The sequence below is a fragment of the Triturus cristatus genome, chromosome 5_2 (genome assembly GCF_964204655.1).
Source record: "Triturus cristatus chromosome 5_2, aTriCri1.1, whole genome shotgun sequence".
Classification (NCBI taxonomy): domain Eukaryota; kingdom Metazoa; phylum Chordata; class Amphibia; order Caudata; family Salamandridae; genus Triturus; species Triturus cristatus.
The window spans coordinates 514,179,811-514,199,044 of NC_140588.1; the positions used below are offsets into that span (position 1 = coordinate 514,179,811).

The following is a 19,234-nucleotide window of genomic DNA, read 5'->3' on the forward strand; positions in this document are numbered from 1 at the left end:
TCTCCAGCACTCCTTGAACTCCTGTGTCCGAGGGACCTGTGCTTGCAGCTGGAAACCTGTGCTAGGTCTCAGTCCGTAGCGTGTGGTGTCCAAGGGGTGTTGGGGTTGTTTGCTGAGATACGAGACCCTAGCTGGAAGCCTAGACTGTCTCCGACCTCCAGATCAGGAACATGACAGTGCCTGACTTCACGGCCTCCGTCAGAGGTTGTCTGCACCCTCCCCACAGACCCACGGCACAAGGTACTCTGTTGTGTAGGCTATAGTGACTGGACCCGAGGGCGGTCTCATTGTGCCTTGTGGGCACCCACAGGTGGCTGCCCTGAGCAACTGCAGCTCACACCTCCGCCTGCGGGGAAACATTTCTCCAGTTTGGAAGCGCACCAGCTTCTGGTGTGTCAGACATTTGCTTACGGGGGATAGTGATCCTGCACTCGTGAAAGTGCCGCTGGGTGCCTGAAGCCTTCATCTGGATGGAAGAAAACACGTAACTGCTTCCTTTCACTTTAGGCAATCTCAACAATCTAATCAAAGTGCCGCAGCGGTTGTAATGTATATCGTTGGCTGGTGTAGTTTGAATGGTTGTGGGGCTGGTCACGAGGCGTAGTCAAAACCTGTGATTCTTTTGACCATTACAACTGTACGGGATATGCGGTCTTGGGAATGTCATGGTTTATGCTAATGTGTTAGTGGGAAAGTGTAATAACTCTTAACAGTCTGCATATTTATTCTGTCGCTTTTAATGTGGGAGTGATTGATTGGATCGTGAACACCTCGGGGAAGTACGCACATGGGTTTATGTTGCTTACGAGCCTGAGGAGATAATGGGGCAGGTGAATACTTATGACTAGTACATATATGTTCATGCTATTCTGCTGCTAATGGGAGAGTTCAACAATTCCATATAACTGTACACCGCATATCCAATGTGTATGTCGTTTTGATTTCAATGTGTGTGTAATACTAAGACAGGCATTTTATTCATGTGGTGTGAAGTCTTTGTAGTGTCCTCAGTGTGTTACGAGGGTGGTGTGGTGCCAATACTTTACACTTTGACCCTGAGGATAAGCCTGACTGCTCTGTGTCAAGCTACCCAATGGGGAGCATAGATTATCGGACAAGTGTATCACACTCATCCTATCTAGGACGGTGTATCCTGTCTTGCTTCGATGCGTCCCAATGAGCCAGAAACCACTGGGTCAAACCGTATCCTTGATAAATATTCTTGATAGTCTGCTTTAATCCCCAGTGCCTTTTTAGTTTGTAATAAAAAAAGATTCTTGAACTCCTTTTCATTAAAAAATTAAACATAATTGAAAAACAGTGGCTGCTGCTACATCCTGACACGAAGAATCCCCTCTGTGTTATGTTTAAGTGTAAGGAATCATCCCTTTAATGCCAGCTAATGTTTAATTTTCACATTATTCGGAATTTTCCCGATGGAGAATTGTCAATTGTAAGCACTTTACCGTTTAATAATTGAAATTTGTGTACATCCTTATTTATTTTCTGTTTTATTTCCAGCTGGATGAGAAGGCAGAAAAGCAAAACTCAGAAACGTTTTCTAGGGTGAGTAATGTGTTTTTAGGTTCTTGTCATCAACAACATGATTGACGTACAAAGAGTCATACCAAATATATGTTGAATGTAGGTTTTGAAATTGTGTTATTGTTGTATAGCTTGTTTTGACAAATGTATGTTGAATTACCATTGTATTTGTTCTTGTGCATCGAATGGCGTTTATTAGTCTTCAAAAGCTTAGCATCCTTCACTTTGTGGCATCTAAGAAACCTATGTTAAAATCCAAATTCTCTGATGTAATTTGACTAAGTGTAGAAGCGTTTCTAGCAAGTGGCAAGTAACTGATTTATTAGGTAGTGGCTGGGTGGGCTTTAAATTAACCGATGTTCTATTACAGAGAGAGAATGCAGTCTATGGCCGTTTCTAAAATTAATGTTTACTGCAGTCTTTTGTCAAGACACCTATAGCCCGACCCTTGTTGGAGATATCATTCCAAATTGTTAAACGGTTTGTTCTCTTTAATACAAGAGGTAGGTTCGCAATTAATGCAGACATTCAGACAAGAACATTCTGTGCCAATCGAATGTACACAGCAAATATTTTGTTTATATATCTGAAGGTCATTGGCAAAACAGGCACATTCCAAAGCCAATTTGTTTCCCTGAATAGTATGGCAACAGGAGCACCACTGAAATTTGCCAAGCTCACTGTGGTTGAGACTTCAAGGATTATTCGGGTTGTATTCAGATTCCAATTCTGCATACCAGTTCCTATCACAATATTAACCCCCTTACTTTAGGACCAGCTCATTATTCCTGGTCTGAAGCTAAAGAAACACTAAAGTTTCACACTTTCTCCCAATCCATTTCAGTGGACAGCGTGCCTCAAACTTTTTCAAAGTCTTTACTCTTACTGTCTAATCATGATTATCCTTGACAAAAACCTCTCTTACAAAAAAGCAAAAGGGTTATAGTAGGATCTAAACTCTCCTTAGAGGCTAACAAAGGGTGAGCATCTTGGGTAACCTCACCCTACATCACTTTTGCAACATAAAATGCCTTTTATCCGACTCTGCCTCTAGAACGGTCACTCATTCCTATATGACATCCACCTCTTCTTTCTGTCTCTCCTTCCTCAAATCATTAAATACATCTGTTATTATTAAGCTTTAGGCTTTGCAGAGTTATGCAGCCCTTCTCCTTTCTAATGTGAGCTAACAGGGCACCATAGGACCAATGTTCAAGGTGCTCCTTTGACTACTTGTCAAATATGTTACTTCAAATTCCTAAAAACAATGGCCCACAAATCGGTGCTGCACCGCCTCTAAGTCCCATTTCAAGCTCTCTTGATTGAACAGGAAACGTCGTGTGTATAGGATTTATGTAGTACAAACCTCGCCAAACTCTCTGCAGGGTGGTACAGTGAAGAAGGGTTTATATATTGAAGAGGATCAGGAACCCAGTTCGAGGTACTCTTTGAAGGGGATCATCCTCCAACATTCAGTTCCTCTAGTGTGTAATGAGAATTATGGTCAAATTAACCAAGCTGTGGAATACCATGCATTAGTACCTTTGAACCTCCCTTCCCCACTACTCTTTGCTTTCCCTCAACTTCTGGAGATGATTTTTTTTAATGAAAACATTCAACAAGATTTGCATCTCATGCTGCTATGGTCTCAGCCTACATCTGTCCTCCATGTTTTTCCAAGCATCTTGAGGCTTTTCAAATATGCTGCACCACATACTTTCCGATTTTTTTTTTTGCAGTTAAGCATTTTTTTCATATAAGCAACAAACTGGTTTCTTATAGTTTAAAGCTCACTCATGTTCTGTTTTATTTAGGTTTAAGTGCTAAAACACAGTATGTCTATTTTATAATTAATATTGGATTATGTTTATTGCATGTTTATCAGCTTAACTGTGGCATCTCGTAATAGAGAGTAATAATGCCTTGAAGGAAAGTTTTATTCTTTACATTGGATCTGAAAAATTCCTTCAACAATTAACCTTTCAAAATCTAGATGCAAATTAGACTGTTTATTGATAAGACCATGAGACCGCATGGATGAGCTGGATTTCTGGAAACAGAAAAACAATGTTTGGATGAGAAGGAGAGTAAGGGTTGCTTCAGAGCACAAAATGCTTCATAAACAAACTAGTAAATGAGTATCTCTTTGATGGATGAAAAAATGCCAGATGGATTTAGCAAATTGAATGCTAGGATAGAGACCCAAACAATGCAGCATCCCAAGAGTCTTCCTCATCCGGTTTTCATAATACATAGCAAGTAAAGACTTCCTAAAGAGTACGATGGAAGACCGAATAGTTCGAAAACAAAATCACAAAATGATTCCGAATGTCCAGTGCAGTAATGACGAAATATGTCATCTGCGGACTGGGTTTAGCCCAGTGTCTCTTAGATGTATGTTGAAACACAAAAATCACAGCCTAAAAGGCAAGGTAAATGGATAAATGGGCTCCGCAGAGCAAGATGTGAATGCTCATGATGGAGAGGGCATTCTAGGCACAGTGAGGTAAAGGGAGTAAGCATGTACTACCTAAATGAGAAGTAGAGTGCATGAAATAAGATTATCAGGTTAAAAAGGATTATTATTGTAATGTAATGGATACATTTCTAGTTACAGAAGATTTGAATAAGCCCTCCAGAATCTTCTGGTGCTTTAATAAATACAAGGGTTGTTTTCAGGAGGGGTGAAGGTAAGAGTATCAAGCAGTATAGGGGCAGACAACTATAATCCGTTTAAAAGGTTAAGACAAAGAAATAAAAAAGAATATATATATATATGCTGTGAAGTGATGGTCAAACTAAAAAATGTACAATGAGAAGTATTTCATAAGTGGATAATAATGTGGCAGTGTTGACACACAAAACTCGCAGAGGTGCTTTCTGTTTTGTCACATAGTCTGAATGTCTTGTTTTGTAGATCCCCTGTTAAATGGGAAGGGCTTAGATTTAAAAAGACTGAATAGCAAATAGCTTCTTTAGTTTCTCGAAAAACTGGATGGGTGACAATCCTACTGGCCAAGACAGTCCTTCTGCACTTGGTAAAAGAACAAAGTGAATGGAATTTTGTAGGGTGCTGGTAGTGTTGGTGGTAGTTCTCTTACTGCGTGAGCCATTTATAGGGACACTAGTTTCAGCATGCATCCCATAAAAAATGTTTGTGGTTGAACATTAGTATTTCCAGCCATTCATGGGGGGTGGTACAGATCAGCTATTATGACGTTCCGGAGGTTGGCTTGTTTGAGTGTTTTATTCAAGCACACTTGATTATGTATTTGACTTACTGTGTGCATTGTTCAGTGCTTTTAACAATAAAAACAGTTTTACATGTTTTAGCCCTATTCCATGGCACCTAATCTATATTACTTTATGCTGGTAACATTGAGCATCTTTCAAATGCCCTTAGGTATGAGAATATTGGCTGCAGCTTTGTCGGGTCATTTGCTATTGGAGAGGACAGTGTGGTTGAGAGATCTAAGAGATACAACTCTGTCTACCAATACATAAGGATAACGATTACTTGGTTTCTTAATTAGTCTGGGCATTGCTGTGGAACTTTGATTCAGAAAACAAGGGCAGAGCTAAAATTGTTTCTGCCAAAAAATTCCAATGCTCATCATACTAAGCTAAATCTACTTTCTGTAAGTTGGAAGGCAAGGGAACAGATGTTTCTGCCACATGTGATAACCAGCATTGGCATTGCCAATAGGTCTCGCCTTTGGGACCTTATAAGTGTTTAACCATGCAACAGTTGAATGTTGGTGCACCAAGGATATTGTGCTGCATAACTAAATACTTATAAGGTCCCAAAAGCGAGACCTATTGGCTATGCCAATGCATGTTGTGGCTTTCTTTTAGTAAGCAATTTTGGGCAGGGAGGCTATAGTCCCTACTTGCATTAGAGCCCAGGGAACCCTGTGTACACCCCAGGAGTGAGGGGGAATGGGGTGTAGACTCGAGGGTGAGATGAGAGGGAAGCAAGAGTTGGGAGGGACAGGGTTGAGATGAAGACATGGATTGGACAGAAGAGTTAGGGCAAGTGGGCATGGGTCGAGAGTGAGGGAAGGCGAGAGAGGGACGGCTGTGGTGATAATGTTGTCAGCGCGTAGTGATGACATATAAAGAAGACATGCGTAGGAGGACAAGAAATGGGATAAGAAGTGTGGGTGTCTGGGAGGAGGCGAGAGAGAGGAATGGAATTGAAGAACAGGTGCGAGAAAAAGATGGAGTGACGGGGAGAGATGGGGTGAAAGGGAGAGAACAATAGAAGCAGATGAGAGGGAGCGAGGGTGTAAGAGGAAGGGGCGAGGTGACAGCTCGGGTGAGCTGTGAAGGAGCGATGGTCTGGGAGGGTGAAATGGAGACGAGGGCAGGGGTTTATGGGCATGAAAAAGAATATGCTTGTGTTCATCGCACCCAACGGTGATGTCATACTCTAGCGGGGTGACGTCATAAAGTCGCGGATTATGAGAGCCTGAAAAATAAAACAGTCATAATACAGTGTAAAGTAACAGTAATTTAATACAGGTGCACCTAAACCGAGGAAGGTGGAACCAGCAGGATTCCCAAAATGTAGTGACGCTGTTTGTTCCCTTAACACCCACGGGCAGGACTGATCGTCAGCCAAGCTTCACCTCTTGCAGTCAGTGTTGGTTATCTCACAGGAAAAGTACTAGCAAGGCTACTCGAATTACGTGATTTAGCAGCCCGCAGCGATTTCCACATACTTATGGGTTTGAAGCATTCTGAACTTGGCCTCGGCTGGTCGAGGAATGAGGTGAAAACGATGGGGGTTTACGGGTGCAAAGCAACCATTTAAAAGAAGCGCACGTGCCTCGCAGCTTGGGAAGCCACTAGAAGCCCTGCCTTTATCCGGAGTGATCCTGGCGGGCTGCGATTGGGAGGGTTTCAGCGCTGCTGACTTTTCGCTGGGATTTCACAAGCATTGGCCGCGAGCAAAAGGAAAGCGTGCGGCCGCGACCAGGAGTTGTGTGCGTGCGCGAACAAAAAGAAAGAAAAAAAACACGCAAGGGGTGCGCGCAACGGCAAAAGCAGGCTGGCGAGTGATGTGCGATGTGCACGCACCATGACGAGAGAGGAAAGCCAGATGGTGTCTCTGCTAGTCATTGTGCACGTAACCGCACGCTCTATGCCAGCCAAATGCGTGTGGTAGCACTTTGAAAACGCACACACTAAATGTCTCGCTGAGCTACGAATGCGCTGGCTCAGTCAAATGAGGGAGTTCAAATTATCCTTGTGATGAGAGATCCTGAAAAATGGAAAATGGAAAATCATCACTGGAGCCAGAGATACATACAGGATATTTTGTGACTGTTACCAGAAACTATACAAATGTGAATGGTTTCTTCATAGACTGACATAGAAAATGTCATTAGGGACTTATAAAAGTGGTAACCACCACGGTGAGCAATGGATAGACAAGAAATCAAAAATGCCACAAAGGTAGCACCTTGAGCACTGAGGGTTTTGCACAGGAGTTGTACAAGATGCTATGGGCACTTTTATTGTTTAACTGATTAACTGTAAAACAAGATGTCACATGGAGCACCACTTCTAGATACCGTGACACAGCTTGTAAAGACAGGCATTTAAAACGATGTATGAAGGAACACACACGTAAAAGATGGGTCTCTGGCCTTATGATAGTGATGTTGAGGCCAGGTTGTGCTGATGTGGCTGCCACATTGTTGGTCTTCTCTTGCATCTGCAAATATGTATGGGAGAGTAGGGTCAAGTCATCTGCAAAGTCCATGTCATCAAGCTGCGTCCAAGGTGTACACTAGATCCCATTTCTTCTGTGCAGTGTCATAGACAAGCAGGGTGGCACAGACTCCGACGTCGAGGAAAGAATTAGCAAAGCAATGGCTTCTTTCATTCAGCCAACCAACATCAGGCTTTTTAACACCAGCATAAAGTCTATCCTTCTTTATACAGCAGAAACCTGGATGATAATGATGACTACCACCAACAAAGTCCAGACCTTTATCAATGCCTCTATGAGAAAGACCCTCAAAATCTGGTGGTCAAACACCATCGGCAACAACAACCTGTGACTGCAGACTTCTCAACTCCATGCTCATGAAGAAATAATGAAAAGATGCTGGCAGAGGATAGGTTACACCCGCACGCCTGCCACTACCACCTCCATTCAAGCCCTGGCCTGAATCCCTCAAGGCAAAACCAAAAACCAAGGCCAAGAAACACCTGGAGTCAGAGTGAAAGAAAAGCCCAGGGCAGAGATTGCTGGAGAGAATTGATTGGTAGCCTATACCCTAGTAGGGGCAGTAGGCACAAGTAAGTTATGATAGTGAAAAAAACCCTGTCAGAGTACAGGCAGTCACATATTGCAACATCACAAAATAAAATGATGGACGGAGTGTTGAAACTTTTCAAACACTCCTCCCGAGTCACAGATCTCTGTTTAATCCATCGTTATTTTGCTTGCCATAGCACCCCAGTTTGGACCAAGCCATATGCAAATCAGTACTGACTCTTCGCTCCATGGGACCAGTCAAGCCCCAACTGCCAAGCCAGGTCTTTCCTGGACTGGAAACAAGGATCCTGGGACTGGTTTCGAAATATCATCCCACACCAGTCAGACTAGCTCGAATTCAGTGGTGCAGCGAGCGAGGGACCCATGTCTGGGCATACTCCAAACCACTTAGGGCGCACATAACATCACAAAATAAAATGATGGCCGGAGAGTTGAAACTTTACAAACACTCACCTCCAGTCACAGATCTCTGTTTAATCCATCGTTATTTTGGCTGATATGAGGTGATAAACCCGAACCCGGTCCCAGGATGCTTGTTTCCGGTCCAGGGAGGACCTGGCTTCGCAGTTCGGGCTGGACTGTTCTCATTAGGAGCACGGTCAAGATTGATTTGCATATGGCAGGGTCCAAGCCGGGGTGGCTTGGTGAGCAAAACAATAATGTATTCGACCCAGATCTGTGATCGGGGTGAATGTTTGCATTATTCAGCATTCCGCCCATCATCTGTTCTTTTTGCTAATAAAAGGTTGAAATGTATCCAGACAAGTGTCTATGACTGCAAACATTGGAATAATTGTAATACCTACTGAGTACAGATCATTATCTATATTAACAGATTGTCTAACCAACAATTTAGAAGTATTTAAAAAAATGAATTGTAGGATATACTGACGATTCTTAAAGGCCTTATAACTACTAGAATACATTCTATTAGACAAGAAGGCTCTTTTGTAACTAGCATGCGCTCTGGATGCTAATCAAGTTGCAACAATCCATTCTCAAAGCAAGTTTCTGTCGACAAACTATCCTTCTGATATTCAGAATGAAGGCATTGAACTGGTTGATGATGCCAACCTGATAAAAATGTTTGTCAAATGTTTAGTTGAGACAGTTTTTTGCTATGATACCAGATGTTTTATCATTGTGTAATTTTTCTTCATCCTCGAGAAGCAGTTGAGATGTCAATAACTCTGCCTATCTCACCTTTTACAATTTCTGTCTCCAACACCATTTCCTTCCGTCTGCCATTGTCAGCAGTTTCACTTAATTTATTTTCCGAGGTACTGTTGGTAGTTTTTGTGCTTTTTTTGCTTTACATTTCAACCCATATTTTCAACAATTGGCTAATTCACCCACATTTGCATTTCATCAGAACTGATTTTTTGAAATGTATCCATTTTTTTCAGAACGTTTGTTAATTATAATTCATCAAGAAAATATTCAAATCCAATACGATAACTCAAGATACTTGACTGTGTGTGTGAAAATTATTCAGAAACCTAGATTTTCCAAATTACTAAACGTATTTAGCATATTGTTTTTTAAGTCTGGCGTTAGCGAAGATATTTTGATTTTACTTAGTATAATACTAACTACAATAATATAGATGTTTTGTTTAGAGGCTTTTAGCTAGCTCGCTTCATCCATTTGCCTATTGATATCATTCACATTTTTCTTATGCCCATTATAGTACACAGCATGGGGCCGTTGGTCGGCCCACTACAGCCGTTGGCTAACTTCACTGTGAGTGACAGTCTTCTGTTCATTCACAAGATAATATCCACATAAAGTAGTTCCATTTGGTACAAGGGACTACTATGGCAAAGTATGCTTTGTGAGGCCAAAATAATATTTTGCTTGTAGCTAATGTAATTTTTTAAAAATATTGGTGAGGGCCAAGCAACCCTTCAAATATAACCTTTTACAAAATCCAGGACAAAACAGACCGTGACCACGCCAAAAGGCTGACCACTAAATTCAAACATATTGACTTTGCCAATTTGTAATTGTATTTATATAGTGTTTACCACCCTTGACAAGGCATTGAAGGGCTTTTTGGCGAGTAGCACGTTACTCCGGAACCTAAAAAGTATTACTGGTGTATTAGTGTATTATATAGAGACAATATGAGTTAATTTGAGAGGTGGACATGCAAGTCTGATAGTTGGATTAAATAGGATAATGGAAAGTTTTATTTTGCGGATCGTAGTAGTAAGATAATATTTGGGATGAGTAAAAGGAGAGAATGTAAATGTAAATGTAAATGTAAATGTGCAGATATTTATATAGCGCAAATCACCAACCGGTCTCTAAGCGCTTGCTTAGGGAACCCGTCCTGGTATTCCCCTGTGAGATAACCCAGCAGGGCATCCACAAGGTGAAAGCCAGGCATCCCGCCGCGAGGGGCCATTGTGGAGATTAAGCAAGCTATTGCCCAGAGTCGCAGAGTGTGAACCCATGAATCGAGTATGCACTGGAGCGAGAATTATCGAGTCCATGGACAATTTATGGACTCAAGACCCAGCCGAGCCGGGAATTGAACCCTGGTCCCGGGCTGACCTCTGCTTCCAGGTCTGCCAACTCTAACCAGTGAGCCACACTTCTCCACAGAGATGCGGGGGAAAGAGTCTATAGAAAAGGATTAGGAAGATCATAGTTGTAAAATGAGGTTTGGGATGAGTCAAAGTGGTGATACATGAGGGAAAAATTGTAAAATGAGGTTTGTGGTGAGCCAAGTAGGGTTAAAGGAGGGAAGATTCTAGACAGGGGTGTTTTGGAGATCATAGTAGTAGAATGAGTTTTGTGTTGAGTCTGAGAGTGGAGGTAGAGGATATATTGAGAGAGGTATAAGGTGAGAGAGTAGTGCATTGGAAACAATCAATGGTTATTTTGTTTCCTTCTGCAGTAGGAGTAAAGTAATACATATGTAAATAAACAGTTATATAGAAAGGGTTTACATGTGTAAGGAAGATAATATAATATATTGAGATTTAAAGTTGTTTTGTATAAACTCAGTCTTTAAAGTGTTGCTGTACTTGAAACTAACTTATTTCAGTATATTTCTAACTATTTGTTATGTAAAAGTTATTTCTTCTTCACTATTTCAATAGTGAAGCACTTGTAGATAAAATCGTTATGATATTTACATGTTGATAGATAAATAAAACCAAGACCCATAAGCATCTAATCAAATCACTTGCATGAAAACTATGTAATGACCTTTAAACCTGTTAAGCATAGAATAATATATATTTACTTTTCAAAATGTAATTAATTTCTAAAAAAGAAATGCAAAATGAATTTGTATCCATATCCAAGAAATGATTTGATGTTGTACAAACAATGCACAGAAAGTCTTAGTAGTACTTATACAGTTTGAAGAACCTTTCTTTAAATGTCTTTTGTTCTATTACTTGTAGCCATCATCTAGGAATGCTAACTCTGGACTGCCTGGATCTTTTACTCCCCTCAGTGGGTCTTCCTCAAGACGTGGCAGTGGGGATACGAGCAGTTTGATAGATCCTGATGCTTCTTTAAGTGAATTACGGGTATGTTTCCTGGAGTTTTTAACATTGAGCATGTTCTGATACGATTGAAGCACACTGGAAAGCATTGTGTCTAATACATGACATTTCTAACTATAGATTCTCTCCAGTCAGTATGCTTTCTAAATTACAGCAGTCCCTTAGCAGATCACATTTGATACAGGCCTATTGTTTGCAACAGTGTTCTCTTAAATAGAATTTCTAGGTTCTCTGTGCATAGTAAATGCAATAAGACAGGTGCGTCACAAGAGATGGCAATTAAGGACACTCTCTATATGGATGAATCAAGCAGCATTATTGCCATGAATACTCCAACCTTGGTTTTTAAGAATTGTTTTATTTCTTTAACTACTTGAAGTGTGTGTTTAAAAGGAGCAGTTTTAGCAAAATATTTTAACATACATATTAAGGTTGTTTTATTTCTTGCCCTACTCAAACAGTGTATTTAAAAGGCATTGGTTTTTTTCCACCCAATTTTAACAACACATGTATTAAACTGCTATCACTGTCACCGACAATAAATGTTGCTTGTCCGTCCACAGATGTACATTTGTATTGGAAACATCCTCAGCCTAATTTTCAACAAGAGCAGTGTGTTTGAATTGATGTGAAACACAAGGACTGAACAAGCAAGTCATTTTTTTAAGGACTCAATCGGAGCGTGAATTATTGTGTGTCATGAATCAAAGTGAGAATGGTCAACCAAGTACTTAGCACACATCTGAAGTATTTTAACATCCCCATCAGCAAACACAAACTTAATTTACTTTAAGGAAGTTCTGACGTTGAACCAGAAACAATATCCTGCTCTTTGTCATTTGGAGTTGATGTTTTGAAACTGTAAGATTCAAACGGGTGTAGGATATCTCACTGTGGGAAATTCCTGGTGACATGCTTTACATCAGCAAGTTTTCCCATGTTGACTAAGCTTGTTTATTGGCCCTTTTACATTTTTCCCTTCATACTTGTTTTTTGTTGTCCGCGTTTCCCGAAAATGTTTGTTTTTGCCGGGAGCAGCAGCATGTAGACTGCAAGTTGTGGGCCGGCTTTGTGCTGGCATTGAATCTGCATAAGGCCTGCCTATAATGCTTTTTTATTTTAAAAGGGTGGTACCTTTTCATCCCTGTCTACTTTTTGGGAGGTGGTGGTGCCTTGCCCCAACTTTCCTCCATCCTCTTCCCTTCTTAAATTTATTTCCCAGTCTGCTGCAGTCACTCTGATATCCTGCACTGTAATGCAGGTGGGTAATTGCCAGACCGGTTAGTAACTCCTGAAGTTATATTTTACAGCCTTATAGCCCGCCGTAGCGGGCTATACTGGCTATTAAAGGCCCGCTGCATCGTTAAAGGCAGAGCCAAAGGCGAGGCAGGGACTTAAACAAAGCAGTGGGTATTTAATAGCCGGTATAGCCCTGCTACTAAGGGCTATATCAATCAATCAATCATACCATTTATAAAGCGCACTACATACCCGTGAGGATGTCAAGATGCTAGGGGAGGGGGGACGCTGCTACTGTTCGAAGAGCCAGGTCTTGAGGAGTCTCTTGAAGGTAAGGAGGTCTGCCGCAGGCGGATGGGGAGGGTGTTCCATGTCTTGGCGGCGAGGTGGGAGAATGATCTGCCGCGGCGGTCACTCTTCGGATGCGGGGGACGGCGCGGTCTGCGGAACGGAGTTGGCGGGTGGGGGTGTAGAGGCTGAGTCGGCTGTTGAGGTACGCTGGTCCGATGTCGTGGAGTGCCTTGTGTGCGTGCGTGGGTGAGGAGTTTGAAGGTTATCCTCTTGTTGATGGGGAGCCAGTGCAGATCTCTCACTTGGGGTGTGATGTGGCTGCGGCGAGGGATGTCGAGGATCAGGCGTGCGGAGGCGTTCTGGCTATAAGGCTACTAGAACATTCTTCCACTAGAGGGCAGAATGTTCTAACAAATAAAACAAAGCCGTCAGGGAACGCAAGGGGATTCAAATCCCCTCAGGCTCCCTGAAGCCTTTGTTGTGAGAAATTGCCATCTTTCTTGCATGGTATGCCCCCACTTTTTGCTGAATGTACTTTGACTGAGTATGCCCTGGACTCCTGCCAATCAGGTGCCCAGGGCCTATGTTCCTTCCCTAAAAGCCTCAAACCCAAATTGGCAAACCCTAGCCACATGTCAGCCCCTGGTAAATGGTACCCTAGGTACCCAGGGCCTTGTGACCAGGGAAGGCCTCTAAGGGCTGCAGCACTCATTGTGCCACCCTTAGAGGCCCTGTACTCTAACACACACACACACTGCCCTTGCAGGCTGAGTGTCTGGGTACAAGACAAAACAAAGAGCCGACATGGCACAAATCCCTGTGTGCCATGCCCACCACCTACACTGCCCTGGCATACATCAGCCACTACTCTAGCTGGGTGCCCTATGCCAGTGGTGTGGGCACAGGAGCATGAGCCCTTGCCCCTACAGTACCCAGGTCCATTCCTGGGCACTGTAAGTGCGGTGCTGCCATTTAAGAGTACATGGTGCTGAGAGCTCGTCAAAGACGAACTCCACAGCACGATAATGGCAACACTGAAGACTGAAGTTTGGTATCAAACTTCTCAGCACATTAAACCCGCACTGATGCCAGTATGGGATTTAATGTACAAAGCACCACAGAGGGCATCTTAGAGATGCCCCCTGAAACCTAACCTACAATCCACGTCTGCTCTGAGAGGCTGCTTAGACTGCCACACAGCAGACCTATTGCTGGACCCCTGGGTAGGAGAGCCCCCGCTCTCCTTGGACTGCAACAATGCACATCCTGGGCGAGGTGCTAGGTCTCCTCCCCCAGGATGGACAGGGGGAAGCGTCAAAGGCATGCCGCCTCTGTGAGCTTCCCCAGGCCACTTGCTGCCCCCACTCTGGCGGGAAGCCTGGCCGGAAACCCCAAATAAAGACCGAGGATGTGCCAGCTTGCCAACCCCACCCCTCAGGTGGGGGAGGCGAGATGAAGCACATCTCCGGGCCCACGCCATCTTGAAGATGGGAGGCCCTGCCCAATCAGGACTAGGCTACTGCCCCCCCCCCCCTGCCACAGGAGAGTGGCAGAATAGGGGGTGTACCCACCCCAGGACAGGGACCCATTGGTCCCTGCCCTTTACCTACCTGTAATCAGCTTCTAATCCCTGGCATCAGCCCGGAACCGCGATCCCTGCACACTCTGCACCTGCCAAGCCTGGCCTGTGCCGGAGCGAACAAAGACCCCGAGGACGTCCTCCTGGCGACTGTGACCCTGAATCCGGCACCCGAGGACTCACCTCGACGCTCCTGGCGACGCCTGCAGCCTCAGAACCAGGTACCCCCCCAACCGCGATCAACAGAGGGTAAGATTTCCCGACACCAAAAGGCACCCCTGCACCCGGCGACCCCCTGTGCCCAACTCCTGGGTACCTACCTGTCCTCCAACTACCCAACTTACCTCTCGAAGTGGTGGTGGCACCTGAAGAATCTTCGTCCCCGAGCTTGCAGCCTTTGTTCAACCAGGAGCTTTCCTATGGAAATCCATTGAGCGCCCTAAGGCTCAAAAGCACCCAGCCGCCCGAGTAGCCCTGGCAGTGTAACCTCTACACCTATCTACTTCCCCATTTGCCCTGAGCTAGTCAGCAGCCACCAACCAAGGCCCCCCTGCCTCCCATAGGATAACATTGGGCCTAACTCACTTTGCACACGGCTGCCCCTGTGCCGCTGAGGGTGTAACAACTGTACTTACCTGACCCTGGGAGACCCCTGAGTCTGCGCCCAGAACCTTAACTCTGCCAGTCGAGTACTTACCCAAAAGCCGATAACCCAATGTTCCTCCATAGGGTAAAATTAGCTGGCTTCTTCTGAAATTTCTTCAAAGTGTGGAGTTTCTAAAACTTAAAATATTCACCTAAAATCAACTGAGTAACAAAAACAAAAATACTCACCTGCTATTAGGAGAGATCCCAGTGCTGGATCTTGGTGCCCAGCACTGACCCTGAAAAATATTCACAACCGTACTTACCATTAACCCAATTTTCTTCCATAGGAAATCATTGACTGTTTTTCTGTGAAATTTCTTTTAAGTGTCGATTTTTGCAAATGACAAATATTCTTTAAAAATCGTACCAACTGTGAAAACGTAATTACTTACCTGTTTTAGATAGAGGTCCCAGTACTGAGTCTAGAAGCCCAGTACTGGATTACAAAAGTAACAAGAACATACTATACCTGCAACTTGAATTTTCTCCCATAGGGAATCATTGACTGTTTTCTATGAAATTTCTTCTAAGTGTCAACTTTTAAAATAGCAAAATATTGCCTGAAAATCACAACAGTAACTAAGTCGACTTTTATCACTTAGTTTTAAGAACTGTCCCAGGACTGAATCTAGGATCCAGTCCTGGAGTTACAAAAGTAATCCTGAAATTAATCTATTGCAAATAATTTAAAAGCTCATTGCATTATTGTGTTTGAAATTGTGCTGCCTATTGCAACAACCTGTTACCAGTATTTACAAAAGTCAATTACATATTGCAAAAGTAATTACCTAAAGCATCTCATTCTGATAAAGTATATTTTAATACCTATTGTTGGTTCTAAAATAAAACAAACATATATTTTTTTATCTAAACCATTGGCCTAGAGTTCAGTTATTGAGTGTGTGAGACCATTTGCTGACTGAGTGTGTACAACAAATGCTTTACACTGTCCTCCGATACTGCCTTACTGCTCGACCAAGCTACCACTTTAGAGAGTAAGGTTATATCTAACTTTAACCTCTGCCAAACCTCTGGGGACTGTGGACTCTGTACACACTGTACCTATTTGGGAACAGTATATACAGAGCCACTTTCTCACATTTGTTCACAGCCAGAGCTGTGAACAAAGAAACATTGGAATGTTGGAGCTCCGGGCTTATACCAGCCATTATAAGGAGCACTCCATTGTTTTCAATGGAGCTTCCAACATTCCAATGTTCTAATAAGTTTTAGGCCTAGCAAATTACATTTTTGTGACTGCTGTAAATGTATCGATTCTAACAGTACCTAATCACTGAATGTTTTTCGTAGCCTTGGTAAGGGCAAAATGTTTAAACCTATCACTACCTGATAACTTTAAATTAACATGTAATTTGGAAATTTCTTTTAAATGAGAATAATGGTTTGCTGTTTTCAGTGCCGTTTCATGCCATATATTAGTAGGATTTTCACAATACGATCTAAGTTTAACCATATCCAATTACCAACTACAGGCACCCTGTACGGCCCTACACCAAATATGTATTTCTCAGATCAATAAGTACATCAATGAATAAGAAGGATGGATATGACTTACTATTTGCGATCTAGTTTTTTTGTTGCTTAATTTTCTTTATGTTGAAGATGTGCTGGTAATTGTACTTTCATATGCTTTTGTAACTTTTTTCTGGCTTTTATCTAAACCTGATATGTATTTCTTTTAGTAAATCTTGCACACTTTCAGGTTTTGATTAACTAATAAAAGCTGAAAATTTTGCCTGATCAGAAAACTGCAAATTTTGTAATGCCGAGATTGGTATGTACCGTCAGAAAATGCATACTAACCGCCACATGTTAGGATATCTTCATACTTTTCAAATTCCACATAAACGTTTCTGAATATCCAGTGTGTGGATCTTTGCCTAATGGCTAACACATTCAAGGTGAGTTCTCTCTAAATTATTATTGGATGGTTCAGTGGCAGTCCGTGGCTGTTTATGCACCAGTGCTGTCAGCTTTTACAATTACATGATTCTTAGTGTGTTACTTGACCTGAGTGAACCAAGTAAAAAGATGACGGCAGTCCTGCAATTGCAGACTGCATGAGCAGTGCAAACTGCTCAAACTTCTTTGCCCACACCATGAGGGACAAGTTCACAGCACTACTTTTAATGTATGCCAGTCACCCATAAGGTAGGCCTCCTGAACTCAGGAGGCAGGTTGCATTATATTAAATGTGTGGACGTATAAGTGCAAGCTTGTATGTCCCTATAGTAGCCTGCTTCCGTTAGGGGCTACTTTAAGTGTTTAGGGTGCAATGGGTTTACATGGACTGGCACCTGGGCCCTACCAGGGTGACAGCTCCATTATGGTACCACTGAAAAGTGTCATATTTGGTATCAAACAACTAGTCTCATCAGATCGGACAGATTTAATGTGACATGCACCCAGAGGGCTACCTTAGAGGTTGCCCACCGATTACCCCAACCTTCCTGTGCCCTGGCTGACAGCCTACAGCTTCTGCCACCAAGACAGGAATCTGATCCCCTGTCGGGAGGTTTGAGCTCTCTCAGGAGTCAGAAACAAAGGCGTGCCTGGGCAGGCGGTGTCGCCTCCCTCCCAGACAGGATGGCTAGTGAAGTGGCATTTCAGAGCAGTGAGCTTCAAAGTTCTCACCGCTTCTGATATGCAAGCTGACTTCCTTCCAGAGGAGGAAAAAGCCAACCCCAGGCTTCACGCACATTTGCAACCCGGGCAGGTGGGAAAATCAGGTAGTCTGGAGGCATACACCCCCGAAGGCTAGCCACACCCCTTAGGGTCGGCTACCTGGTCTGTGCAGCTGAAGAGGTGTTCTGTCATTTTTAAAGTGACAGATTAGAGGCTTCTGGGTATAAAAGGTGCCACCCTCCCCAGGAAGTGGTCACCACTGGGGCTAGTAGCCCATTGACTGTTAAGTATAAGATTTAAGGAGCTCCCCTGGCACCAGAATCGCCGATCTGATCGACTTAAAACCAAAGGAAAAAGAAGAGACCAGAGTCTACGTCTTCAGGACCTGCACAGTGAAAAGGTGCCAAACACTGCGCCTGTGTTAAGCACCCTGTAACTGCTCGACTGTGACTCGGACTGGATCTGAGACCAGTACCAAAGGAAAGAGAAGCCCCTCTGCAAGCCAAAGACAACTCCAGAACTCCCTTGGACTAGAGGTACTGGTCACCTACAGGCAAGAACCACACCCGGATCCAGAGAATCACTGGCCGTTGTGCCCGCCGAGGGAAACGCCCAAAAGTAAATGCTCTTGTGCATTGTGGGAAACTTAGTCCTGACTGCCAGCAAATTTCAGGAAGCTGCCGGTTTCCCCCAGACTCAAGGATGTCAAAGTGACCAAAGGCTGAGCTTGCCACTGCCAAGGCTTGTTGTTCGCCAGTCCTGCTACCACTTGCATTTTTCGACGTTGTGCATCAATGCCTCTGTGGCCCTGTCGAGATTTTGAACCCCCTTCCTCACCACCACTATCTAAGCGGTAAAAATAGCTACCCACTGCTCCCGCTTTGGCACCAATGACATTCGGGACAAATCTCCGCGCAGACCGTAGGAGCCAGGTAAAAATCAATTGTCCAAGCCTGGTCCTGGGACCCACCTCACATTCACACTCGCTGGTTTCCACTGCTATCGACCTGCAAGTGACTATTGTCATTAGTGCATTTCCTCATTGACTGCTACGTTAAAGTTTTGAAGGAGTGAAATGCACAGATTCATCTTTCCTTTAAAAATCCATAACACTGGTAGTCTTTCTATTTTGTTTGTATTGGTGTTTAAATGTATATAAAAATAGGCTATATTTGTAATAATTGGTGTTGGATTTCTTTTTAGTCGTGTCAGTTACTTACCCATGTTGGTACTCTGACATGCTTAACTCATGTTCCTCTAGTAAAGCCAGACTGCTCTGCGGCACACTACCAGGACTGAGCTAGGGATTTATTAGTTCGAATCCAAAGGACCTATTTGAGGTATTGTCAGATTATTGTATGGTGAAGCCTAACCAGCCTTGCTGCATAATAATCCACTTTCCTACAATCAGACTGGTGAAACAATCAGAAAAGGCATGTAACTGCCAAAATTACCACAATCGCTAGCAAC

General features: G+C 43.2%; 1 protein-coding gene across 14 annotated transcripts in view; it reads left to right on the plus strand.

Moving 5' to 3' along the window:
* Positions 1 to 19,234, plus strand: part of LRRFIP2 (LRR binding FLII interacting protein 2) — a 412,043-nt gene that overhangs the window by 193,086 nt on the left and 199,723 nt on the right. For all 14 annotated transcript variants that reach the window (XM_085607556.1, XM_085607555.1, XM_085607540.1 and 11 more), the window contains 2 exons: positions 1,522 to 1,566; positions 11,257 to 11,385. In XM_085607556.1, the coding sequence (XP_085463682.1) occupies positions 1,522 to 1,566; positions 11,257 to 11,385 (174 nt within the window). The remainder of the gene's footprint in view (positions 1 to 1,521; positions 1,567 to 11,256; positions 11,386 to 19,234) is intronic.